This window comes from Petaurus breviceps, unplaced genomic scaffold (genome assembly GCF_028583685.1).
Source record: "Petaurus breviceps papuanus isolate PSGF00001 unplaced genomic scaffold, PetGlider_PUasm1.0 673, whole genome shotgun sequence".
Classification (NCBI taxonomy): domain Eukaryota; kingdom Metazoa; phylum Chordata; class Mammalia; order Diprotodontia; family Petauridae; genus Petaurus; species Petaurus breviceps.
The window spans coordinates 1288567-1316114 of NW_027186448.1; the positions used below are offsets into that span (position 1 = coordinate 1288567).

Sequence of the window (27548 nt, forward strand, 5' to 3'; positions counted from 1 at the left end):
AGAGAGAGAGAGAGAGAGAGAGAGAGAGAGAGAGAGAGAGAGAGAGAAGGAGAGAGAGAGGACAGAAACCAAGGGAGAAGGAGAGAGAAATAAAGGCGAGGTGAGAAATGTTGGGGAAAAAGAAACATAAAGAGAGATAGGTGGAGAGATACATATAGAAAAGGGAGAGAGAAGCCAAGGGGAGATAGAGACATGGGGGGGAAAGAAATTTGTGTGGAGAGAAAAATCAGGAGAGAACTAGTGTCAAAGAGAGACAGATATGTTAGAAGGGAGAGAAGACAAAGTTACAAAATAATTTAGAATGATTAGTGTTGTGGGGAACTTTAGAGATCATCTAGTCCTTTCCCCTCATTTTACAAATGAGGAAATTGAGGCTTGAAAAATTTAAGTGACTTGTTCAAGTAATAAGTAGCAGAGTCAGAATTTATATCCCCAAAATAATTATTTGTTCTGAAGTTGAACCTAGCATGTCTCACAATCAAGAATCTTATCCTTAGATTAGTACAAGAAGGGAGAGAAGCACACTTGGGAAACATAAACCCATAGGAAAGGCACACCCACTGTCCCTTGAGATACACCCTCAACTGGCCCATCTCCACATAAAGCCACCACAATCTGACATGCATGTACAAGATTACAGATCCAAAGAATGCCTTCACAGGTCCTCCATTTAGACCTGCTCTCTGAAGGATCCCCTCTACCCCAGTTCACTGCCATAAGGGATCCAAGCATCCTGATCTCCAGGATCCAGTAAAAAGCTCTGTTCAGTATCCCTCTGGAGGGGATTGGGGGTGGGGGGTGGGAAGGAGAGGAGTGTCCGGTTGGGAGGAGGGACCTGATTCCTGTTTCCTGCCCCAACTCACAGGGCAAGAGGAGGTGATCAAGAGCGGAGGGAACAGCCGGGTAAGAGCTAGGGTGTCCTGGGTCCCTGGAAGGGATGGGAGTTAGGTGAGGAGGAAGAGAGCTAGGTACTAAGGGGTCACATTCTTGGGACCTTAAAAGGAATGGAAGCTGGAGGAAAGGGAAGAACTAGAGGCTGGGATACCTGAATCCCTAAAGAAAATGGGCAGGTGGGGTTAGGAACTGTATACCTGGGTTCCTGAGCAGAAGAGGAGAATGCCTAGGATTAGGGGAGGGGTTCATCCACTTAAGTCCACCTCACAAGTGACTGGGGTTCTGGGAGAGGGAGATGGTGCCTCTCTCCTTCCAGGTCCTGAGGCAGCTTTGGGAAACCCCTAGATGTTCCACAGGCCTGACACTGGCCCTGGGGCCTTATCCTATTGCAGCATTTCCTTCCTCACAATAAGAATAGGCTCCATCACAGAGACCCCCGACTCAGCCCTATCCATATCCTCCTACCTTCACAAAAACACCAACTTCGGTCCCTTTCCTCAGTTCATTTTTCTCTCTCTGTACAAATATGAGACTGTAAAGATTTAGGCTAGGGTAGGAAGAATCTGCAGTGGAGAAGGCTAGTCCTCTCTTTGGATGTCCCTCAGTCAGAGGCTCCAGGACTCTCCATGCAGGAAAATAAAGCTAAAAATAATCCGGAAAGGGAGAGTCCAGGAGAAAGAGGAACTTGGAAATGGGGGTGGGAACTAGAAAACAGAAATATATACTCCCTGCCTCTCCCCTGCCTCTCCTGTCTTGCTCCTTATTTTTCTACCTTTGCATTCTGTCTCTGCATCTCTCTCACTTCCAAGTTCCCTTTATTAATTTATTGACACCCCCCATCCCCTTGCCATGCCACCACAAAGCATCCACTCTCCCTTCCTTTCTCCTGCCCCCTTCTCACCCACCCTCCTTTAGCTCTGACTCATTTCCCCAATTTCTTGAAGTCAGGAAATGCAGAGACAGAAACTGAGGAACCAAGACTGGGATGTCACTTTTGAGAGACATCTCAAATAAGACACTAGAATTGGAATGAGAGCCAGGAAAGAGAAAGAAATGGAAGAAGAAGAAAGGAGCAGGATGAGAAGAGGGAAAATTGAGGGAGAGAGCAAGTGTAAAAATTCTAATTTTTTTTTCCTTTTTGGATGGGGGAAGGCAGGGCAGTTGGGGTTAAGTAACTTGCCCAAGGTCACATGGCTAATAAGTGTTAAATGTCTGGGGCCAAATTTGAACTCAGGTCCTCCTGACTCCAGGGCCAGTGCTCCATTCACTGCACCATCTAGCCGTCCCTAGAAATACTATTTTTAAGGATTTACTATTTGGACTTCTACACAATGTGTTGCTTCCTAATTTTTACAAAACTGCTTATTAATTCAAATCCTTATACCCTTCTAACACTCAGCGATTGCCCTTAATCTTTTTCCTCAATCAAGGTGATGCCTTCAGGACCAGGTCCCCCTACCCTTGTTCAACTCAGACAAAGATGTCAGCCCAATCTCTTCCCCCAGCAACACCTCCATCTCAGAAGCCTCCTCGAGTCACTCGTCCCCATCCTCCTTCGAGACTAAGGACTAATCCACCCGCAGGGTCCTTCTTCAATGGGTCCTCTCACCAGGCAGTAGTCACCCCACCTACTTCTCATGATCCATTAATCTTAACCTCACTCTCCCCACCATGTGATTCTCTCCCCACCTCTACCAAGCCTATTCTTCCATCCATACCATCCCCTAAATCTAGCTCCCTTTCTTTGGCTCCACCAGACTCTTCTTCCAGTCCCCCAAGTCCCCAGGCCCTGAGCCCTGGTCTCCCTAAGCTCCTTCCCCCATTCCCATCTCCCCAGACCAATTCCCCTGAGCCTCCCAGTCCCTCTCAGTCTTCATCTCCCAAATTCCTGTCTGTGCCCCATCACGCCTCAGTATCTGGCACTGTCCGGAGGCTAGCTGGGAGGTTTGAGGCAGGGTCCACAGTAGGGAGCCCCGTTGGGGAAGCCCCACTGCCTTGTCTTCAGGGTGGATTGGATGAGAATGGAGAGAAAGAACACTGCCGTGATCCTCAGGCAGGGAGTGCACCCCAGGAGAATGGATGTCTGGGTAAGCAATGGGACTATGGCTTGAGGTCATAGAGTAGTTCACAAGTCCTGGAAAAGACCAGGATCTAGAAAGATAAACAGAATCTGAGAGGTTGAATATATGGGTCTTCAAGAGGTTTAGAGGGTAGAGAACTGGAGCTGGTGACTGTATTATATATAGTGCAAAGAGTGCTGGACTAGAGAAGTAAGAACATTGGTTCAAAATCAGCTTTGCTAATAACTAGCTGTGTAACCTTGGTCAAGTCTTCTTTTGGGGGCTTAGTTTTTCCTTCTGTGTAATGGGAGAGTTGGATTTTATGGCCAGTAAAATACATTCTAATACTGACAAAATTTAAATAAATATATTAAGTGCCTGGGCTGTTGAAGGATATAGGGGCTGGAGGCCTATCTACTCAAGTGTCTTTTTCTCTTCCCAGATATGTCCTGCCCACCTTGTTGTCCCTGTCTCTGTCATTTGGCACATCCTGGCCTGGAACTTCAGTGGGTATCTGTAGTGGACAGTGAGGAAGTCCCCCGTGCTCCCCCTCGTTGCCCCACGCGCTCTCTCCCCAGCCCCCCAAGTAACAAGAACACCTCTGTGGTTCTCACATCCTACCGATCTACGGTGGAGCACAAGCTACTCCCCCCTCTCACACCTCCGAAACCTACTTGGGCCAGGAAGAAGGCCACCTGTGCTGATCATCCTCCTCAGACAGATCCCAGCCTGCCCTCCAGAGATGGGACTCACCCAGGTATTGGGACCTGAGAATGGGGCATGGGTTCTTGGATTTCAGAAGGAAGTAGATGCTGGGGATAGGGAGAGGTAAGAGGGAAAAGGGAATATATCTCAGTGAAAAGAAGGAAACTACAATTCCCAAGAGAGCAGCTCAGGTGGAGAATCAGCACAAGACCTGCTCCCAAAGCCTTGCTATGTAACATCTGTGCAGAGATGAAGTCAGTCAAAGTTCTTTTAGGGCAGGGGCTGTCTCATTTTTTCTTCTGTTCCCAGCACCTAGCATCTACATCTTTCATGTAAAAGGAATATAATATCTTTAAAAATTCATTTGAATCGAGGGACCTTCTGAAATCTTTGGCATTCCATGGTTCCCAAAGTTGTTGGGAACCCTCATTTGCTTCTCCTTTACTCCCGTATCTGATAAGTGATGTAGTCTGTCTAGTGGTTCCCTGATGAGATCTAGGGAATCTTTGGCTCTGGGAATCAAATGCCTGGGTCCCTGAGGGTAATGAGATCTTTCACTCCTCACTGTGGTTTCTCTCTCTAGGGGACAGTCCGGAAGAATGTCCAAAGACCCTTGTGGGCAGGTACCAGATACCCTCCAAATAATGTCCGACACTCTAACCATCTCCCAATTTGATTCGAGGGGTAGGCCATGCTTTAAGGCCAAAAGAAAAATCATACTCCTTCATGATAGGGATCATTCTGAGTGGTTCTCTTGCTCTTTTGAATGGCCAGTACGTGAACTGTACTTACCATTCATTTGACATTTAATCATGTACTGTGTTGTGACACTTCATCCTATGTGGTGATTTAATTCAGAGTTTGTGTCTTATCTCTCCCAGCCCCGCCTCCCCTTCTCTGCCCCATTTACCTGTAAGCTCCTTGATGGAAAAGGTTATATTTATACATCCTCTCAGCACACCACATAGAATACTGCCTCGATTTAACTTCCAGGAAGTTTTTATTTCTCTTTCTCTCTACAGGGACCAAGAGCTAGAGGTTGTGAATGAAGAGGATTGGGGCCTGCCTCTGCAGGATGGTGAGGGACTCTGGACTCCTGGGTCTTTGAAGACAGAGGGGTCTGGAGAGGGAGAGCAAGGGACTTGAGGCTGGCCACTTGGGTCATTGCCCAGGAGCGCATTGAACTTCTGTTAACTTTTCTTCAGAGCCCCTGTACCAGACAGCTGTGCTGGCTGAAGAGCTGTGGGGAGTTGTCAAGGATGGGAAGCTCCTCCCAACAAACCTCCGAGAACCCTCGGAACCTCGGAATACACTGTGGCAGGAGCTCCCTACAGTGCGGGAGAGTGGTCTCTTAAAGACCCTGAGTCCTCAGGAGAGGCGGATGCAGGAGGTCAGAAACCTGGGTCAGGACAGAAAATGGGAACTGACGGGAAAGGAATGGAAAGGAAGAAGAGCTTGAAGTTGGGTGTTTGGAGGTCTGGTCCTTGGGTACGAGTAGGATTTGAGGCTGGGAGGGATCAGGGGAGACAAGCTAGGGGCAAGAAACTTGGATTCTCATAGACCTTAAACTGGAAGGGACCTCTCAGGTTTCTTCCATTTCTCTTAACTCTTTTCCAGAGTCTATTTGAGGTAGTGACATCAGAGGCCTCCTATCTCCGTTCACTTCAATTGCTGATGGACACCTTTGTGCTAAGTGCTTCGCTCCGAGATACACTGACACCTCGAGACCACCACACTCTCTTCTCTAACGTGCATCGTGTCCAGGGTGTCAGCGAGCGGTCAGTCTGCCTTCCCAGGTTTCTGTCCTCTCCGTCTCTGCTTTCCTTTAGGGTCCTGGTTTCCAGTCCCTCAAATCCCAGTTCTCGCTTCCTCTATCTCAGGCCCTCTCTAGATTCCCAGATTCAGTTCTGTAGGGTTTCCCTTGTCTCCTGGCTCTTCTCATGGTGCCCTGGCCACCTAACACCCAGATCTTCTCATTTCCTTAGGTTTCTGGGAGTTCTCCTATCCCGAGTGAGGAGTTCCCCTCACATCAGTGACTTGTGTGATGTGGTGCATTCCCATGCTGAGGGCCCCTTCTCAGTGTATGTGGATTATGTGAGGAATCAACAGTATCAGGAGGAGACATATAGACGCTTGATGTAAGGGCTGCCTTGACCCCGGACATCTGGGGACTAGAAGGAATAAATCAGGAGAGGGTTTGAGGTTTGGAAACCCTAAGGGGAATGGGGAGACAGGCAGTTAGTTAGATCCTGGAGAAAGCAACTGGGGTACAGCTGCTACATCCTGTGTCTTCCTTTTGCAGGGAGACAAACATGCGTTTCTCAGCAGAACTGCATCGGTTGCAGAGCCTGCCCCAATGCCAGAGGCTCCCACTGCCTTCTTTCCTGCTGCTTCCCTTCCAGCGCATCACCCGGCTCAGAATGTTGCTTCAGGTGCTGGGGTCAGGGCCCCAAGCCTGGAACCCTTTGAACCAGGGATTGCCTGATCTAGGGTGGGAGTCAACCCTCCTTAGGGCTTGCTCATACAAAGATTCTGCCAGGTGGGAGGATTTTCTCCAAGTCAGAGAACTTCTCAATGTGGACTCCCCAATCCAGGAACTCAGTGACTCATTCTGTAGCTTAACCAAACTCCATAGTCCTTAAATGAGGACATCCCATCTTCAGAGCCTCCAAACCATGTCACCCAAGGTGGAGCTGGAAATCTCTGTTTTTTTTGATTGGTTGTTCCTTAGAAATCCATGATTCTCCCAACTAAGTGACATCCTTGCTCCCACCCCACCCCACTTTTTATGCTTCTAGATTCATAACTTACAAATTAAATAGTGGGTACAGTGAAAAGAAATAATGGTACTTGTGTTCAAACCCTAGTTCTGCCACCTGTGTGAACATGGACAAGTCATTTCAACTCTAGACCTCAGTTTTTTCATCTGTAAAATAAGCGGGTTGGATTAAATTACCTTTAAGTTTCCTTCCAGCTCTAAATCAGTGACCCTGTGATCTGAGAGCTCTGGGGTCACCCTGCCTTCTCTGCTCACAGAACATCCTTCGTCAGACTGAGGAGGGCTCTAGCAGACAAGAGAATGCCCAGAAAGCACTGGGGGCCATAAGCAAGGTATGGGGGAGTTGAGACTTGGGAGTCAGGTGCAAAAAGGGAACAGGCAGGAGAAAATGGGGCAACAAAGGTCCTTCTCCCCAGATTATTGAGCGATGTAGTGCTGAAGTTGGGCGAATGAAGCAGACAGAGGAGCTGATCCGGCTCAGCCAGAGGCTGCATTTCCACAAAGTCAAGGTCAGTGACCTCGTGTCTCTGGTACCCAAATTCTTCATTGGTTCTCACTCACCTCCATCCTTCTGTTTCCTAACTCCTGGTCCTAGCTCTCCAAGTTCCCATATGTTGTACTGCCCAAGCCCTGGGTTTTTTGGGGGTAGGGGATGAGGGAAGAATGGGGGGGGGTTGGTATGTGCTAAAGGCAGCTAGGTGGTATAGCAGATAGAATGACAGGCCTAGAGTCAGGAAGATTCATCTCCCTGAGTTAGAATCTGGCCTCAGATACTTATTAGCTGTGGGACCCTGGGCATGTCACTCAACCCAGTTTGTCTCAGTTTCCTCATCTGTAAAACGAACTGGAGAAGGGAATGACAAAACATCCCAGTATCTTTGCCAAGAAAACCCCAAATGGAGTCACAAAGAGTCAGACACGATTGAAAATGGTTGGACAAGAATAAAACAGTATAGGGAAGGGGGTGCAGGAAGGTAGATCTGTGAGTCTTTCACTTCTGCTTCCCAACCCCAATACCAGGCTTTACCTCTGGTCTCCTGGTCTCGGCGTCTGGAACTGCAAGGAGAGCTGATGGAGTTGGGAAGCCGGAAGGGCAGGTCCCTCTTCAATTCTCGCCCCCGACTTACTCCCCTCTGTCTTCTGCTCTTCAGCGACCTACTGCTTATCACTCAGCCTAAGAGGTGGGCAGGGTTTCTGGGTAGGGGAAGCATATGGGAGGGGATACCAGGCATCCTTCATGATAATCTCTCTTCTGGGCAGTGGGCAAAGGTTATATGTTCTGGATTATGCCCACCGGTCCCTGGTTCAAGCCCAGCCAGTTCCAGACCCTTCTGGTCCCCCGACTTTTCGCCTCTCACTACTCAGCAACCACCAGGGCTGCCCTACCCATCGACTACTCCAAACCTCTTCTCTGTGAGTCTTGATATCCCAACCCCTTGGTACTCCTAGACAAGCCATCTGGAACATATTATCTGATCCCTTGATACATACAGCCCTACAACTCCATGATTCCTCCAATCTCTTCCCCCAAACCAACCCCCTCTATCTCAGTCCCCGCTCTTCCCCCTTGGGCTGCCCCTAGGAATCTAGGGGACCAGCTGTGATTTCTCCATGTTCTGTCTAATCTGTTTCCCAGGTCTGACATGCAGCGCTGGCTGGGGGCCTTCCCCACTCCAGGACCCCCTCCTTGTTCTCCAGACACCATCTATGAGGAGTGGGGTGAGGACAAGTTTGATGACACGATGGTGGTGGGGGAAAGGACATTATAAGGAAATGGAGTCTGGGAGTGAAAAGGGGAGGGATAAACCAGGTGTATTTCTGGGAACTTGGGTCCTAGCCTCATTTTGTATCTCTTCCATATCTCCTCCAGATTGCCCCCAGGCCCTGGGCATAAATTCTCTTGGAACTGCCAAGACAAAGGATCTGAGCCTGGAGTCTGGGCACCTTGTCAACCAGTTTCGCAAAAGTCCAGAGGGTAAGGGAAAACAGATTTATCCCTTAGTAATTCCCGACATTTTCCCACTCATCCTCCTACCTTTCTTTATCAGGCCACTCTTGATGAGACTCCACTGATTCAATTCAATTGAACAAACATCTATTATTTGCTGAGTATTGAGTTCTATGGTAGGCACTAGGGCAGATGGATAAGGGACATTAGATAAAACATGGTCCCTATAAATGTCTACTCAGGGGATCTGACATGTACAAAATAGCTACAACACAAAACATTGCATAAGCCCTTAAGAAAGATCAGGCAAGGGGGCAGCTAGGTGGCTCAGTGAATAGAGCACTGGCCCTGGAGTCAGGAGGACCTGAGTTCAAATGCGGCCTCAGACACTTGATGCACTAGCTGTGTGACCTTGGGCAAGTCACTTAATCCCAATTGCCTTGCCTTTCCCCCCCCCCCCCCTCAAAGATCTGGCAGAATGAATCGTGAGAGAGAAATAAAAGTCATTACCAGCTGGAAGGAGGTGAAATCAAGGAGGCTATTAACTGTAAGAGGTGGCTTTTGAAATGGGCTTTATTAGTCTATGGGCAAGATTTCAACAGATCAGGGTGGAGATGGGGAAGGCATCCTTAGCAGAAGTGACTCAGGTCACTCTCTCCTGGGCCTCCCCACCCTCCCAAAATACCCACTAGAGCAAAGGTTCTTAAACTTTTTTTTGTCTTACATCCTTGTGGCAGTCTGATGAAGCCTATAAACTCTTCAGAATGTTTTAAAACGCATAAAACACATTGTACTACAAAGGGAACATTGAGATACAGTTATCCGTTGTTTTTGTTTTTAAATCGAATCCTCGCATCCCAGAGAACCCTTGCAACCACTTAAATCTCATTTCTTTCCAGCCTGGCTGAAGGGTATCCATGGGTCGTATGCCGCTCAGTTAGCAAGTGAAGTGACCGATGAACACACCCGACGGAAGAACCTGCAGCAGCAGAAGCAGTTACTTCGAGAGGCAGGAAAGCAAATACATGCAACGCCCACACTCTCCCTCTCCGGCTGCTACCAGCAGCCTTCGGCTCTAAGGTAGGTCCACTGTGGACCCGGCCTCACAACTCCCCCGATGACGCCATTCTCGGAACAGCCAATACGGAACTGGCATGTTTCTGAGCAGCCAATGAAGACAGAGTCATCTCAGGACCCCCCCCCCCCCCAACCAATGAAAATGATAGTTCCCTGAATAGGCAACCAATGGGAGACAGACACTCAAGACATAGAAGCCAATGAAGATAGAGCTATACGGCTCTTCTTAAAAAGATTGTAGAACAAAACCTCTTCATCCCCAATGTGCTTACAACTTGTGAGCACACACAGTGGTCAAGGAACCATTTCCATTTAGGAGCTGGCGTGTAAAACTGGTGTATGGAGCGTTCAGGAAGGACTTGGGATCTCTGGTGTGAGAGCTTGCCGAGCCTCTTTCAGGTCTGCTCATCCACCTTGTGTGTCTGGTCTGCCTGGCACTCAACTCTCACCTGTGGTTCCAAGAAGCTAGAGCATAGGAAGCAGCCACGTCCCAGTAAACCGTCCAGGTTGAGGGTAACCAGCAGACCTCGAACCTGTTGGGGAGTTAGGAGGATGCCTACCCTAAGCACAGACTTCCTTGGCCTAATGGGCCGTTAAGAACAGTTCATCCCAATGGCCACGAAGGCAGCTGAAGCAGGTGCTATGGAGCACTTAGAGCGTGGGAGCGTGGTCAGACGTGGAAGACGCCAAGGTCATCCACTGCATCCCAGGCTATGGCCAGTTGTCCCGTCTTGCCACTGGACTTTTATGTCTCTGGAAGAGAGCTAGAGTGCGCAACTCTGCCTCACTATAATACAATGCATATTTAAGTCAAGAAATCACCCCATGATGTCATTGGTCCTCCTTGAAAGGAAGGATGAGCAGCTTACACCTTGTGAGAACCCCACTAGCCAAGAAGCCAGCTAATGTAACCAGCCAATGAGAATGAAACTTCAAAATTTTTCTTATCAAGCCTCAGCCACACCTCTAGATCACTGTTCTTGAGATGCCCCCTCCTATCACTGTAGTATGGAAGATGTATGTATGTGGAGGGGAAACCTGAATATGGGGTGAAAACTAAGAAAACGTGATGGGTTTGCTTTAAAATCCAGGTTGGGACTTCCAAGAGTTTATTTGCCAAACCATCTCTGACTAGTTGCCAAAGCTTTCCTCTCCTCCACTAGATTTTTTTTAACCCCCTTTGTCCTCATTTCTGGAGTACATCAGAAGCGAGTCTTGGAAGGGAATGATGCTGGGGTAGGAGTGTAGGGCAACTCATGGGGAGGGTGTGAGAGGAGGAGAGTAGGTGCTTGGACCAAGGAATGGAAGAAATACATCTAGACTGGGGCAGGGGGTCCAGGAGGTTCTGTCACTTAACCAACTGTGTGACCTTGGACAAATCAGTTCTCTCTGAGACTCTGTTTCCTCACCCCAGTCAATATACATTTATTAAGAGCTTCCTATGTGTCAGGAACTGTGCTAAACATGGGGGCTATAAGAAGCAAGGCAAAAACATGGCCACTGCCCTCAAAGAGTTCATATTCTCTAGAGCCTCTAAAATGGGCCTAATACCTACCTCACAGGATTGTTTGATAATCTGAAGATAATGGATATCAGAGCGCTTAGTAAACTATAAAGTGATACCTACATATACACATACACACATGTACACATATGTATATTAAGGAACTGGGAGCTTGGAGCTTGGGCAAGTGAGTGGCTGGGCACCAAGAAGGCATACTTAAGTTCAGGTTCTGGGAGGGGCAGAGAAGAATCATGTGACACTAGTGCTACCCACCTCTTGGTGCCATGGAAGGAGCTAAAGATGGAAGACAATTTCAGGGGACAGTGGAAGGCCGTGCCCCAAGTGGGCATGGCCTTCCAATTTTGGCAGCTGGAGCACTTGAAGTCATGGGCAAGTTGGTTTGTTGTCTGGGTTTCTTCTTGTTCATTCTGGTTGCTTCCCAGAAGATGTTCCTCACATGGATTGTGAGCTTCTCAAGCAATGACTACCCCAGGATTAAGCCTGGTTATGGTAAGAGATAGAGGGCTACACAGAACACAGAGAAAGGAGCACATGTCTTTGGAAATGTAGGGATGCAGACCTGGGCAAATCCTTCTCCCTTTTTATTGGTTGGTATAATAACTTAACTAAAGGCAGGCATATGGGAAGTTCAGAATACAAGATTTAACATAGAGAGATTATTTAAGATATAGCTAATCATTTGGAATATATTTGTAACATGACTTTCGAAAGTTGAGGCTTGGTGGCTCCCATCTCCAATTGCCTACTGGACATCTTGAAGTAGATGTTCCTTAGACCTTTTAAACTCAACTTACAGAAAACTCAACTTGTCTTCTCCCCTCTCCTCCCTCAGCTTGCCTCTCTTCCTATTTATATTACTGTCAAGGATACCACCTTCCTCCCAGTCATGGAGGTTCCCAATCTAGACGTCATCTTTGACTCTTTATTCTCTCTCATCCTCCCTCTCCCATAGCTAATTGGTTGCTAAATTCTACCAATTCTACTTTCCTAGCATCCCTATCTATTCCCCTTCTCTTCTCTAGCACTCCCACTGCCTGGTGCAGACCATCATCACCTAGGCTACTCCATTAGCATTCTTGTTAGTCTCCCTGCTTCAAGTCTCTCTTCATTCTTCTCCATTTTCCACTCAACTGTTAAAGTGACCATGTCAATAAATTCCAGGGTCCGTCTATCACCCCAGGATCAAATATAAAGTCCTTTGCTTTGACTTTTAATGTCCTTAATAACCCTGCCCCTTTCTACCCTTCTAGTCTTCTTATACCTAACTCCTTCCCCCTACATATTTTACAGTCTGGTGACATTGGCCTCCTAGGTCTTAGCACAGGACTCTCCATCTCCTTACTCTGTTCATTTTCCCTAGTTATCCACCATTCCTTGAATTCTCTCAGTGCTCCCCTTCATACTCAGCCTTCCCTGGCTTCCTTCAAGTCCTAGTGAAGAATCTCACCTTCCATAAGAAGTCGTTCTAGATCCCCTTTAATGTTAATTAATGCTTTTGCTCTATTGTTTAAATCTAATTTATCCTGTATATATCTTCTTTGTACATAATTGTTTGCATGTTGTCACTCCTGCCTTAGACTGTGAGCTCCTTGAGAGCAGAAGCTCGTTTTTGCCCTTTTTCTGTATCTCTAGTGCTTAGCACAATGTCTGGACATGTAGAAGGTGCTTAATAAATATGTGTTGCCTGAGTGATTGCTCCTTGGGTTACTGGGATGCAAAATGATGTGGAAAGAACAATGGATTTGGAATTGGAAGACTGAGGTTCAAGCCCCATCAATTGCTATTTACACATGTATGACCTTGAGCAAGTTTCTTAACTTCACTCTCAGGTTTCCTTATGTATAAAATGAATATGTTAGACTATGTACCTTTAATGTCTAGCTCCAAATCTATGATTACATGGTCTGATTTCACTAGCCAACATCACTGTGATTGAGATGAACTGTCCTTTACAGTTGGGATTAGAAGGGAGAAAAGAATGGGAAAGTGTTTTCATGATACTGGACAGGCTGTGCCTGTTGGTCAGGGGTCTTACCTCCTTTGGGAAACAGGATCAGTAGTTAAGAGGGAACAGTGTGATCTGGAAGTTCCTGAGATCTTTAGTACTAAGAGAGGTTGCAGTAGCAGTTATAACCAGGAGCTGTCTGCAAGACTGCTGGAAGCGAATGGATATAAAGCTATAGCTAGATCTGGGGGTTGGCAGGTAACTCCTATCTGCAGAAGCCAAGAGCAGATAAGAGCAGACACTGTGCCAGTAATAAAGACCGTAATTAATCAGTCAAGTTGACTCTGCATGCTTGTAGGCATTTGGGGATCCAGGGTGTCATTCTTACCCTCTTTCCTCTGCAGCAAGAGACAGAGAAAGATATTGAGAAAGAGAAAAGACATGTGGAGACTGAGAGACAAAGATTAAGCTCTGGTTGTGTAACTATAGATGTTTCTCCCAAGACTTCAGGCTGATATGGTAAAGAAAGGGAGAGAGAAAGTCACAGATATTCTAAAAGGAACAAAAAAAGATAAATATGTACTTTCCAAACTTCCATTTTTATTATCATAGATTTTCTTTCTTGTTTTCTCTTTTCTTTATTTCCTGCTGGAGGTAGGTGAGGAGAGGTCAGACACAACAGTAGAATCTCGGAGTGGGAAGGAACTTCAAAGGTCATTTAGTTCAACACAGACTTGAGTAAGAATCCACTCTACAATAATCTGAAATCCAATCTATGCTTGAATACTTCTAGAGAGTAGGAGTCCACTACTTCCTAAGGCAATCCATTCTACCTTTGGATAGTGATAATGTTTAGGAAGCATTTCTTTACTTTAAGCCTTCAATTCCCCCCATCCCATTGCTCCTGGTTCTGTTCTCTGGGGGTAAATAGAACAAATCTAAATCTATCTTTCACACAACAGCCTTTCAAATACTTGATATTAACTTTTATATCCCCCAAAGCTGTTCTTCACCAGACTAAACCTCCCTGTTCCTTTAACTGATCCTCATATGTCATTATTTCAAGGTCCTTCTCTATCCTGGTTGCCATATTCTGCATGCCTTCCAGCTTTTCAGTGTCCTGCCTAAAATGTGGTGCTTGGCATTGAACACAGTATTCTAAAAGTGATTTGACCAGGGCAAAGTACTGTGGCACTGTCAGCTCCCTAGTCCTGCAGCCTGGGTCAAAACAAAGTTCATGATCAAATGAAGTGTTTTGGCTGCCATATATATCACATTGTTGATTCAGTCTGAGCTTATAGTGACTAAAACCCCTGACCCGTTTTCACTCAGACTGCTATCCAGTCATCTGGTACCTGTAACATTGATTTCTTTTAGTCGAGTGTCAGAACACATTGATTATGATTACACTTCATCAATTCAATTCTGTCCAAAAAGATAAAAGGTCCTTTTGTCATCCAAGTGTTTGGCTATCCCACTCAACTTTGTGTTGTCTGCAAGAACCACACATACATGTCTTTATCCAAATCATCTATGAAAATGTTAAACAAAAGGAAGCTACATATCCCTGGAGAATTCTACTGAAAATCTCTTACCAAGTAGACATTGAACCACTCTTTGTGCCTGGCCATTCAACCTATTCTCAATCTGCTTAGTTGTACTATTGTCTATTTTCTTCTGGGAATACCAGAGTTTCTTTAAATCCTGGAGGGTTTATGAGATAAAATAATGGTCCTTTAAACCAGGAATTACTTAAAATCAAATCAAAATTCCATCACAGGTTACCTCTGACCCTAAAAGAAGGGGTGTCCTAGGGTAGTTGAGAGTTTTGTCTTTTTAAAATCTTTATAAAAGACATGGAGGAATACCTCTTACATGCTGAGTTGATCCTCTGTGTAGCTCCTTTGGGAGAACACAAATAAAAATCACACAGGAAAACAAAGCAAGAATGAATTGTGATCTGTACCTGTGAATCAAATGTCCATATCAATGAAATCACTGATCTGAAGGGACCAAGAGGAGGCAACATGGCATAGTGGAAAGAACACCTTAATACTGGGAATCAGATGATCTGATTGTCTCTGACTTTAGGCTAGGGGTGGGGAACCTGCAGCCTCAAGGCCACATATGGCCTTCTAGGTCCCTGGGTGCAGGGAGTCTAAGTTTTATCATACAAATCCTTTTATCAAGGGAATTAGTTCTGTGAAGTTTGGATTCAGTTAAAGGGTTGCACTTTGAGGACCTAGAGGGTCACATGTAACCAAGAAGGCCACATGTGGCCTTGAGGCCATGAGTTCCCCACCTTTTTGCTTTAAGCAAATCACCCAACCTCTCTGGATCCCAGTTTCCTTGTATATAAAATGAGTTGGATGGACTAAATGGTCTCCAAGGTCCTTTCCATATCTATGATCCTATGATTTCAGGTCAAAGTGAATTTGGACCAGGTTTTGTTTTGTTTTGTTTTTGAAGGGGGAAGGCAGGGCAATTGGGGTTGACTTGCCCAAGATCACACAGCTAGTAAGTGTTAAGTGTCTGAGGTTGGATTTGAACTCAGGTTCTCCTGACTCCAGGGCCGGTGCTCTGTTTACTGTGGCACCTAGCTGCCCTAGGTTTGACATAAAAATGGCTCCACCTTCACTTGGGAATTCAGCCACTGGGAACACAATTTGGTTCATCACATAGCTACTATGGCCCTAGGCCCCATTTTCCTAATTCTAAGGCAATCCCTCTAACCATTATACCATGATGCCACTTACAAATGGAATAATAAGAAAACAGTTTGACCTTAATGAGTGCCTTCTAATGAGTCTTTAATGTTTTCCTTATATTTCTTCTGGATCTTTTATATCAGTTTTTTCCACTGAGTTCTTGTCTTTTTGTTATGAATACCTGAAAGTCTTTCAGTTCATCACATATCCTCTTTTTTTTCATTCAAGATTATACTCAGCTTTTCTGGATAAGTTATTCTTGAATGCAAGTTCTTTAGCTCTTTGAAATATAATGTCCCAAGATCTACAATCTTTTAGAGCAGAAGCTGCTAAGTCCTGTGAAATCCTGACTGTATTTCCAAAGTATTTAATTTTTTTTCTGTTGCTTGCTGTATTTTCTTCTTAACCTGGGAATTTTGAAACTTGATTATGACAGTCCTGTAAGTTTTCCTTCTGGGATTTCTTTCAGGTGGTGAACAGTAGATTTTTAAACTTTCTACTTTTTCTTTTTGTCCTAGAACTTCAGGACAATTTTCCTTAATAATTTCTTATAGTATTGTATTCAGATTATTTTTTGATCATAACTTTCAGGAAGTCTGATGATTCTGATATTATATCTCCTTGATTTGTTCTTCAGATCAGTTGTTTTTTAATGAGGTGTTTCAGATTCTCTTCTATTTTTCTAGGGTTTTTTTTGGGGGGGTATGTCTTAATGTCATTTGATTGTTCTTGTTCAATTTTAATTTTCAAGGAGTTATTTTCTTCCTTAATATTTTGGACCTCCAGTGTGTGATGACTAATTTTGATAGACTTAGTCCTTTTCAGCAATGCAAAGAACTAAAATAATTCCAGAGGAGTCATGATGGAAAATACCATCTATATCCAGAGAAAGAACTATGGAGTCTGAATGCAAAGCAAAGCAGACTATTTTCCTTTTTTGTTTTGTTTTATTTTCTTTCTCATGGTTTATCCCATTCGTTATAATTCTTCTATACAACATGACTAATGTGCCCATATCAGATTGCATGCTGTCTTAGGGAGAGAAGAGTGGAGGGAGGGGGAGAAAATATAAAACTTATGGAAGTGAATGTTGAAAATTAAAATAAATAAATTAACAACAACAAAAATATTTTGGACCTCTTTTTATAATTATTTAACTTTCTTTTTCTAATTTTCTTGGAGATCAAACTGTTTACATATATATATATATATATATATATATATATATATATATATATATGAAAATGTTATCAGTATTCTAAAAACTCTCATCATTACTAAGGTAGTTTGAAAGAAAGATTGGGGGGTAGAGACAAGATGGCAGAGTAAAGGCAGGGACTCACCTGAACTCTCCCCCAAGCCCCTCCAAATACTTAAAAAAAATGACTCTAAACAAATTATGGAGCAGCAGAACCCACAAAAAGACAGTGAAACCAATTTCCCTCAAGACAACCGAAAGGTCAACAGGAAAGGTCTGTTGCACGAGGGTGAGAGAGGAGCACAGTCCAGCTCAGGCTGCACCCCCACAGCACTGACCCCAGCAAACTAAGAGCAGGCCTTGGGAGTGATTGAACCAGCAGCAGCAGTGGCTGCTTCCAGAGCTCTCAACCCACAGATAGTAGGGGGTTGAACAACTGGTCAGAAGGAGATTACAACAGTCCCCTTGCTACTACTGAGGCAGACTCTGTTTCTTTGCCCATACTTGGATCCAGTTGCATTCTTTGGTAGCAGTCCCAAGGTGAGGAGGAGCAGTAGCATAGCAGAGCTTGTAGCAGCGATGGAGGGGGGACCCTCCTCATAGTTCCAGGACAGAAAAGGGTGTTTATTGTCACTCCCTGACTAGAGCACAGGCCAAGAGAGGAATAAACCCCTCTCCTTAGAGCATTCCACCTTGGAAGAACTGAGGACTTACAGGTCCCTAGAAATATCTCTGAAAACAGCTGCACAAAGCCCCTGCAGCTTTGCCCTCCACCATGAAAGCAGAGCCCTACCTTAATCAAGAGTTAAAAAGTCAAGTAATAGGCTGGGAAAATGAGCAAACAATGGGAAAAACTCTGATTCTAGAAACTTACTTTGGGGACAGGGAAGATCAAAACACACAGAAGAAGACAACAAAGTCAAAGCTCCTACATCCAAAACCTCCAAGAAAACTATGAATCAGTCTCAGGCCATGGAACAGCTCAAAAAGGATTTTGAAAATCAAGTAAGAGAAGTAGAGGAAAAACTGGGAAGAGAAATGAGAGTGATGAAAGAAAATCATGAAAAACAAGTAAACAGCTTGGTAAAGGAGACACAAAAAATTATTGAAGAAAATAACACCTTAAAAAATAGACTAGGCCTAATGGTTAAAAGAGGTCCAAAAAGCCAATGAAGGGAAGAATGCCTTAAAAAGCAGAATTGACCAAATGGAAAAGGAGGTCCAAAAGCTTACTGAAGAAAATAATTCCTTAAAAATTAAAATGAGGGGTGGGTAGGTGGTGCAGTGAGTAAGAGTGTCAGTTCTGGAGTCAGGAGAACCCGGGATTGGTTCCGGCCTCAGATATTTAACACCCACACACACAAAAAAAACTATCCGTGTAACCTTGGGCAAGTTACTTAACCCCAATTGCTTAAAAAAAAATTAAAATGAAGCAAATAGACTTTATGAGAAATCAAGAAGCAATAAAACAAAGCCAAAAGACTGAAAAAAATAGAAGACAATGTGAACTACCTCATTGGAAAACAACTGACATGGAAAATAGATCAGGAGAAAGAATTTTAAAATTATTTAGCTACCTGAAATTACCAAGGAAAACTGGTCTGATATTCTAGAACTAGAGCTAAAATAGAAATGGAGAGAATCCACTGATCACCTCCTGAAAGAGATTCAAATTTCAATCACCTCCTGAAAGAGATCCAAATTTCAGAGTTCCCAGGTCAAAGAGAAAATATTACAAGCAGCCAGAAAGAAATAATTCAAGTATCATGGAGCCATGATCAGCATAACACAAGATTTAGCAGCTTCTACAGTAAAGGATCAGAGGGCTTGGAATATGATGTTGCAGAGGGCAAAGGAGCTAGGGTTAACAACCAAGAATCACTTACTCAGCAGAACAGTATAATCCATGAGGGGAAAGATGGATATTCAAAGAGATAGAGGAATTTCAAGCATTCCTGAGGAAAAAAAAAACAGCATTAAATAGAAAATGTGACTGTCAAATGCAAGACTCAAGAAAAGCATGAAAAGGTAAACAGGAAAGAGAAATCATAAGGGACTTATTAAAGTTAAACTCTTTACATTTCTTTTTTTTTTTAAACAATTGGAATGAAGTAACTTGCTCAAGGTTACATGGCCAGTTATTTCTGGGTGTGGTGCTAAGTATCTGAGCCCGGATTCAATCCCAGGTCATCCTGACTCCAGGGCTCGTGCTCTTACTGCGCCACCTGGCCGCCCCAACTCTTTACATTTCTACATTGATATTTGTAACTCATAAGACCTTTCTCATTACTAGTGTAGTTAAAAGGAGCCTATATAGACAGAGGGCACAGGTGTGAGTTGAATATGAAGGGATGATATTTAAAATATAAAATTAAGGGGTGAGAGAGAGGAATGTATTGGGAGCAAGAGAATGGGAGAGATAGAAGGGGGGTAAATTATCTCACATAAAAGAGGCAAGAAAAAGCTTTTATTGTGGAGGAGAAGAGGGGAAGGTGAGGGGGGAGTAAGTGAACCTTACTCTCATGAGAATTGGCTCAAAGAGGAAACAACATACATACTCAATTGGGTATAGAAATCTATCTTACTCTACAGGAAAGTAGGGAGTATGGGGACAAGACAAGGAGGGGTGATAGAAGGGAGGGCAGATTGGGGGAGGGGGTAGTCAGAAGCAAAACACTTTTAAGGAGGGACAGGGTGAAAGGAGATTGAGAATAAAATAAACAGGAGGGGGATTAGGATGGAGGGAAATAGTCTTTTACAACATGACTATTATGAAAGTGTTTTGCATGACTATACATATACAACTTGTATCAAATTGCTTGCCTTCTCAATGAAGGGTAGGGTTGTGAGGGAGGAAGGGAGAGAATTTGGAACTTAAAGTTTTAAAAATTAATGTTAAAATTGTTTTTACATGTAACTGGGGAAAAATAAAATGCTAAATAAATAAAAAAAGAAAAGTTGGAGTTAAGTTGTGTATGATGGTTGATTCTAAAAAAACAAAATTGGGTAGGAAAAGGTAAAAGCGAGCAATTATATTATAAAAATGAGGCATGAAAGGAAGACCCAATACAGAGGAAGCAGGGGGTGGGGAATTGATAATGTTGGAGCCTTACTCTCTTTTGGGTTAAAGATGAAACAATGCACACACCTGGAAGGGTGTAGAAGTCTTCTGAACATGTAGAGGGGTGAGAAAACTGCGGGACAGGGTGAGGGAGGAACTTTTGGAAGAGTATGTGGATTGAGATTTGGAAGAGTTGGGGGAGAGGACGGGGAAACTTTCGGAGGGGTATGGGGATTGAGATTGGGGAGGTGGGAGGGTGGGGGGAGAAGATAAAACAACCGAGATAGGGTAAAGAGAGAGGTTAAGGAAGAACATAGTAAAAATAAGATGGAGGGAAATTTCCAAATAGTAATTATAATTTTGAATGTGAATGGGATGTTTATAGCACCTCTCTTTGTGGTGGCAAAGAACTGGAAATTGCAGGAATCCCCATCAATGGAGGAATGGCTGAACAAGTTGTGGTGTGATGGAATATTACTGTGCTATAAGAAATGATGAGCTTGTTGATCTTAGAAAGGCATGAAAAGACTTACATAAATTTGATCAGGGTCAGGTTGTGTGTAGTAGAGTTGTCTTTAAAGAATTCACAGACTCGGACTGTCTCCAAGCCTAGTAAAGATATTTACTGTAGTTTTGAGGTTTCATGCTCTGGTAGGTAGGCTAAGTTCCTTAGAGGAGCTAGCAATTTCAGTAAGGCAAGACAGGCAATTTTATAGAGCATAAAAATCTGATTGTACAACTTGAAATATGAATATGGCATAGAAGATATTAATATTAAAAAGTAGGAGGAGTTTGTTAAGGGATTAGGTAATAGGGGAGGGGCTCTGGTAATGGGGGAGGGGGTCTATTCTTAGTGGAACTTTGCATGCAATTACCCACAATGCATACAAAAAAACTTTTCGAGGGGGCACATATGTATGATAACAATATTATTATAATAAGCCTCCCTACATCATAAGTCCACCTAAATGACAGCTTTGATATTACTGCACCATGCCACCTTAGGGAATGCTCCTTCTATGGTTTAATTGCCAAACATCTTTTTTTTTTTTTTTTAAAGCAATCAGGGTTAAGTAACTTGCTCAAGGTTACACGGCCAGTTATTTCTGGATGTGGTGCTAAGTATCTGAGCCCAGATTTGATCCCCAGGTCATCCCGACACTGGAGCCGGTGCTCTTACTCACTGAGCCACCTGGCCGCCCCTAAGCAATTGGGGTTAAGTAACTTGCTCAAGGTTACATGGCCAGGTGTTTCTGTCATCCCAACACTGGAGCTGGTGCTCCCACTCGCTGCGCTACCTGGCCGCCCCAATTGCCAAACATCTTGATCTATATCCTGGTGGTGCTGCTTTCTGATTGGCTGGCTATTATGGTCTTGTCTGGTCAAGACAGATAGCTAGGTATTGTGGTCTTATCTGTGAAAATGGATGATATGGTTAGGTGATGCCTGCTGCTCAGTGGGGGCATGTAGGGAAGTTAGAGTATTGAGTCTGGGGGTACTGGGTAGCTGGGGGCAGTAGGCCTACTGTTCAGTGATGTCTATGAGGAAGTTGAGATATTTAGTCTGGGGGTAGTAGCAGGAGCAGTGGTTGTACTGGTTTGTGGGAAGGCTGAAGGATGTTATGGCTTCTTAATATCTTTGGTACTATGATGGAATCGGCTTACTGGTTTTGGGATTTGGTTTTCTGGTGTCTAAATAGATGTTTCAGTTCTGTCCTCTACCTGGAGGATCTGGTATATTTTAATGATCGACCATCATGCAATACTTATAGTCGTGGTCTTTATCTTGATTGTGGGTGCTGTAAATATTGCATTGGCACTACAGGGAGGTGGAAAGGAGATAATAAACTTCCCTGAGGGACAGCATTGCATGAAAGTTACATTTCAGGGAAGAATTCCTAGTAATTCTGACCTAGGGAATGTATGGAGAAAAAAATGGGAAGGGCATTAGGCAGAGGAGGCCAAGGACAGCTAGAAGATAGTAAGAGACTAAGCAAGAATGAACTGGTTCAACTCCCTCATTTCTCAGAGGAGGAAATTTAAATTCAGAAAGTATTTGCTCAAGGTCATACAAGCAGTAAGCAGCTAAGCCAGGATCTGAATTTAGGTTGTTAGTCTCAAAATCCATGTCTGTTCCCACTACACCACAATGGAGTGGGAGTAGATGATAAAATGAGAACCCTGCATCTCTGAGGCATGGAGAGCCTTAGGATGGAGAGAGACCTGAGAGCTGGGAATCAAGAACAACAGGAAGAGGAGAAGGGCTTTTGGGGGTGGCAGAATGAAAGAGGGGAGAATAGAAAGGGGACAAAGCAAGTTCTTCACAGGGCTCCCCCTCCCACTTTCTGTTACTTCTTGTGGCCATCACCCTGTTCTATGGCAGTTAGGCTTTCCCTCCCCCGTTGACTGGGTTGAAATCTTGGCCAGGATTTAGGGAAGGGAAGAAGGTGTAAGAAAAGGATTCCCAGGACCCTTCTAGACCCCCATCTTGTACCTGCTCAGTGTGATGGAGAGTTTTAATAGGTGACAGACTAGGATAGGAGTGAGGGAGACCAGGAAAAAGGGCTAAGGAGGGGCAAGAGGAGGTGGGATAAGGAGTTGGAGAAAGCAAGATGGTTGTGTCTTGGGAGAGGAGAGAGAGTGGTGAGCAGGAAAAGCCTAAAGTTTGAGGATGGGGCCTTAATAGGTGGGGCCAGTGGGAAAGAGAGTCATGGGAATTACTTTTTAGAAGTCATAGGACATGAAACATGAATCCTTAGAAGGAAAAGGTGGGTTGGGGGAGGTACCCATGTTCTAGGAGAGGTGTGAGATTTGGAGGGCAGACTATGTGGCAGGGTAAGGAAGTTAAAGATTAAGAAGCAAGGAATGAGGAGAGCTGAGGTCTGGACCCACCACAGAATTGCATGGAGGCATTCCCCTTCACCTTACTCTCTGTGTCCATTCCAGACTACTTCCTGTCATCTTGTGAAATGGTGGCTGCTGTACCAGTATCTGTTGGCTGAGTAGGGTGGAAGGTGCAGAATTGAGCTTGACTGCGTTCATAGTACAGATGATTACGACCTTCTCTCAGCAATGGGTGTACATCTCTAAGGAAACTTTTTATGAGGCCATATTGAAGAATGAACCCAAGAATAGAAACTACAGTTTCAGGGGACTCTGGGATCACTGCACAATCCGGGACTGTGCCAACAACTCAAGTGAGATTCCCACTGGTCACCATAATTCCTTTGTCCCTATCCTTGTAACCTGATATTTCCTGTTATTCTGTCCTCTTTGGCTCTGTCTCCTGTTCTCTCAATCTGCCCTCTCAACTTCCCCAGATTTTCCTGAAACCCTCCTCATTCTCCCTTAGTTCAGGGCATACATAAGTTATTTAACCAGAAAAGACTCCATAGATCACCTGTTCTAGTAGTTCCCATAGCTCAGACTCACAGTTCATTTTAGAGCTGGAAGAAACCTTAGAGAAGATTTAATCCAATTCCTCTTATTTTAGCAGGGATCTCAGTTTGGCTTCATTGGGAATGACAGGCACACTAACCTACTGTTGAGAGATAGATGCTTCACTTTACTGAGATGATGCAGCAACTCCTGATTGGTTCCTCCCAGTCTCTGAGATCAATGACTGTATTGTAGAGATTTGGTTGCTGAGCATTATGGGGGAGATACTCTCCATCCTTTCTTTTCTGAAGGCTTCACTTGAGACAGATCCAATATTAGCTCTCCCTTAGACTTCCTGCAAGGGTGGGAGGAAATTTTTCTTCTTTCTCCCACCCCCATTTCCCCCAGCAGCAATGGTCACTATAAATTGAGCACATGGCAGCAAGAATATGTACATTATTTGTGAGACTGAGACTGGACCTTGCGTCCTTGGCTGCTTCTTCTGCCTTTATGTTTCTCTCCCTGAGTACAGGTCACAGAACAGGAATCCTGAAAGAGGGCATTTCCAGCCTTGGTGGTGACCTTGTGAATTCAAGAGTTCTTGGGTTCCTAAACTTATGCTGGTTGCCCTGCTTCCTGCAATTATACTGCTCTTTGGCTGAGAAGATGACTATTAAGAGGATCATTCTGAATTTCAAAGGATTACCATGCCTGTCTGGTCAGTAGACCTGGACCTTATGAGTTGCTTGGGATAGTACAGATCTGAGGAGAATGTGGAACATTGTATAGCAGTCCTACAGAGCTGTCTTTACCTACTGGGAGAGGATAATTGTGGTGGTGGGTCATTGTTTTATGTTTTAAGTATTTGTTCATTTGCATTTATGAGTCTCTTGTGCTTTAAGTACAGGGAAGGAAATAAATAGCTGCCTTTTATTTGATATCTACTTTGTATATAGAGTACCTTTTCTAGAAAGGGCTCTATTCATCTCTTTTAGGAGAAAACTTAAATATGACCCTAAAATATGAGCGATCTAAGCTTTATGTAAGAGGTTTTTCCTGAATTTCTACTTCAGGATGGGGGCATAATGAGCCAGAGGGAAAAGAGAGAAATCTTACTCCTTTCATGAAGGTCCAGTTTCTTTAGGATTGAACTTGATCCATGTGAGTCCAGAGTTGGGGCTCCTTGACCAGGATCAGAAAAAAATTAAGACTAGTCAATATCATGTGCTCAATTCCTTTTTTTAGAGCCCTACATGTGTTTGGGGCTCACGTGAGTTTGTTTGATTTCTTTTTGAGCTAGATTGCTTGTCCTACTGTCAGGTGATTTTGGACCTCCATTTGGAAAGGTTTTGCAGGGGTCCGTTGGAGAAATGGAGCTCCCTGTACTGCAGGAAGTCCTTCATCTGGACTACCCTATGCATTGACAGAGAGCCACTGCCCTACATGCTGGAGCTACTCACAGGACAAATTTTTATCCAGGTCACTTTGTTTTCTCACTTTAAGAGGAGATGGTTTCTTTCAGTCAATCTCAAGTTTCCAAAACTTGTGAGCCCTGGCAGAATCACAAAGTGATGTGCTCAAAAGAAAGGAGGCATTTCTTCAGCTCTTATACAGTAACTGAGTGAAGGAAGAGAGGTTCCCCCGCAAGAGTCCTGCTCCCATGGCTCCCCATGTCCAACTCTCTGTGATACAGCTCCTGGGACCTGCTGCAAGTTACTGTCTACCCTTCAGCAAGAGGCAATGTGCATGTGCATCTCCACAGAGTCACAGCGTATGCTCCATATATAGATATAGATATATACGTGTAAATAAATGGAGGACCAAGGTTAAGTGATTTGTCCAAGGTTAGCAAGGTGAGCGTCAGGATCAAGATTTGAATTTGTGTCCTCTGGCTCCAAATCCAAAGCTCTTTCCACTAAACCACAATTCCCCAAAAGGCATCACTTTTGATGAGATAAGAAGGTTTTTATCTCATTTTTATTTTTTTAGAAAATTATAAATAAGGTTTAGGGTTGTTTTGTGTGTGTGTGTGTGTGTGTGTGTGTGTGTGTGTGTGCCGTAAATAAAAACCAAACCAAAACAAAATATAGATATATTATGAAATTATTGTTGAGAGATTCACAATTCACTGTTCCCTTCAACTTATCCTCCTCATGCTCTACCAGTTTAGAAGATAACAGATTTTCAGTGCATAGATTATTTTACAGGGGTGAAAGATTTCATGGATCATCTATTTGGCTTACTCTCAGACAATGAAACATATGATAGTATGTAAGCTCCTAGAGGATAAGGACTGTTTTATTTTTGTCTACAGTGCCCAGCACCAAATATTTGTTGATTCATTTAGATAACACCATTTTTGATGAGCCAAGAAAGCAAATGGGATTTTTGAGGTTGTATGTGTGGCTGTCTTTTAAAAATTTGAATTATTTTTTATCAGAGACAAAAAAAAAAAGACTTCATACTACAAATACTAAGAGACAATCACAACCTCATGTACTACATTCCTTTACCACCACACTCCCCTAGAATCTTGTCCACTTATTATTCTGTCCTCCCCTGGTCCCTGTAGGTTTTCTTGTTATCTCATTTCACTTCATTCCCTCCCTTTTTATATCTCCTATCCTATTTTCATGCTTGCCTTTTCCCCCACCTTCCAGGTGGCAAATTAATTATATTCAACAAACATTTATTTATTTGGAGGGGGGAAGGGAAGGCAATTGGGGTTAAGTGACGACTCACTTAAGTCACTGTCACACAGCTAGTAGGTGTGTCAAGTTGTCTGAAGTCAAATTTGAACTCAAGTCCTCCTCACTCCAGAACTGGTGTTCTCTTCACTGTGCCACCTAGCTGTCCCTACAAACATTTATTAAGCACCTACTTAAGGTAAAGTGTTGTGCTAGGCACCTAGGAAAGAGAAAAAAGATAGTTCTCTGCCATCAAGGAGCTTAAAATTAATTCATCAAGAGAATGAATCTTGAATGATTTCAACCTAAGGATTTTAATGAAATATAATTTTGGCAGCTTCCATTTATAATTTGGTAATTTGGGGAACAAGATGATTTCAAAGTTCCCCTCCAGCTCTAAGATTCCAAAATTCTATATACCACCTAACAAATATTTATTAGATAACCAAGGCTTCTTTCTATTCATCTGTACTGTGTTGAATGAATTGTGCTCATACTGCCCTATTATACTCTTTCCTTATACCCTTGGCTATCTTTAGTACCTTCCTTCTGTGGGTAGTCACAATGCTTCAGGCCCAGCTTCACCCCAATTTTCCATATTTGTTGAAAAGTAATCCCAACACTGTCCCAGCTTCCCCCACCTCCCCATTCCTTGTGTTCCCCTTTAACCCAATCTCTATTTGTTTCCTTTCCCTAGGCTTTGAAGAAAAAAATTCATTTTACAAGCTTCTAGAGATGGCTGAGACAAACTTCTTAATTTCTCTTGGTTCACTCTTGTTTCTCACCATCTGGTTCCACCGTGTCTTCAGTCACCTGGTAAAAAATTTCCAATTCTTTCACTGGAATGGGGGCTTCAGAAACTTATTTATAGGTGGGACTGATTCAGAGAGGGCCTACAGTATTCCCTGATTCCTCCTAACTGGGTCTTCTCCTTTCACTCCCGAAGAGAATGGACATCAGCTTCCTTAAACCCTGGGGGTAGTAATAGCCTGAGCCAGAGGCTCCTGCCTGTCACCTCAAGGCCTCCTGAGAATAGTAGTCTCCCAATCCTATGTATATGTGGGGAGGGAGGATATTCCTGTGAGCTTTGCGGGGGGGCAGTGTATGTGCCAGGGGATAATTGGAATTACTGTTATCCCTTGAGATCAGATGAAACCCCTAAGGGATTCTTGAATGGGGATGAGACCCTTTATCCCCTATGGACATCTATGTCTTCCTATCTCCCTAGCCTGTTTTGTTCTCTTCACTCCTATATTATTCCCTGTTTACATCTGGCTCCAAGAGATGAACATGAAAAACAGGTTGATGCTGGGCAGGAGCTACTATCTTGGTCGGCTGGTGCTCCTGATATACATCCCATGTGGTGAGACAGAGGTGGTGTGAGCAGTCCTCAGGGATAGGGTCTAACCCTTTTCCCTTTTATCTCAATCTGCCTACCCCTTCCCCTTCCCAGCCATCCTTTGCTTTCGCAACAACAGGGATTCTTGCAGAGTGTGTCCTCAACCACAGTCACAAACCAACAGCTTTCAGTTGCACTATGAAGAGGAAAACTTGAATGTCTTTTCCACTCTGGAGCCAGCTTAA

At 44.0% G+C, this 27548-nt stretch overlaps 2 protein-coding genes across 2 annotated transcripts; both read left to right on the forward strand.

The window, feature by feature from the left end:
• Nucleotides 1–862: 862 nt before the first annotated feature.
• On the forward strand, nt 863–12719 carry ARHGEF15 (Rho guanine nucleotide exchange factor 15). Its single transcript, XM_069104133.1, has 16 exons — nt 863–903; nt 2325–2981; nt 3397–3711; nt 4243–4282; nt 4682–4737; nt 4865–5049; nt 5277–5437; nt 5645–5797; nt 5962–6091; nt 6696–6770; nt 6855–6947; nt 7459–7619; nt 7699–7851; nt 8075–8157; nt 8309–8413; nt 9286–12719. Exons 2-16 carry the CDS (start codon nt 2375–2377, stop codon nt 9468–9470), a joined length of 2502 nt encoding a protein of 833 aa, XP_068960234.1. The 5' UTR covers nt 863–903; nt 2325–2374; the 3' UTR covers nt 9471–12719.
• On the forward strand, nt 9504–27548 carry ODF4 (outer dense fiber of sperm tails 4). Its single transcript, XM_069104182.1, has 5 exons — nt 9504–9538; nt 22888–23096; nt 26662–26835; nt 27193–27327; nt 27418–27548. Exons 1-5 carry the CDS (start codon nt 9504–9506, stop codon nt 27546–27548), a joined length of 684 nt encoding a protein of 227 aa, XP_068960283.1.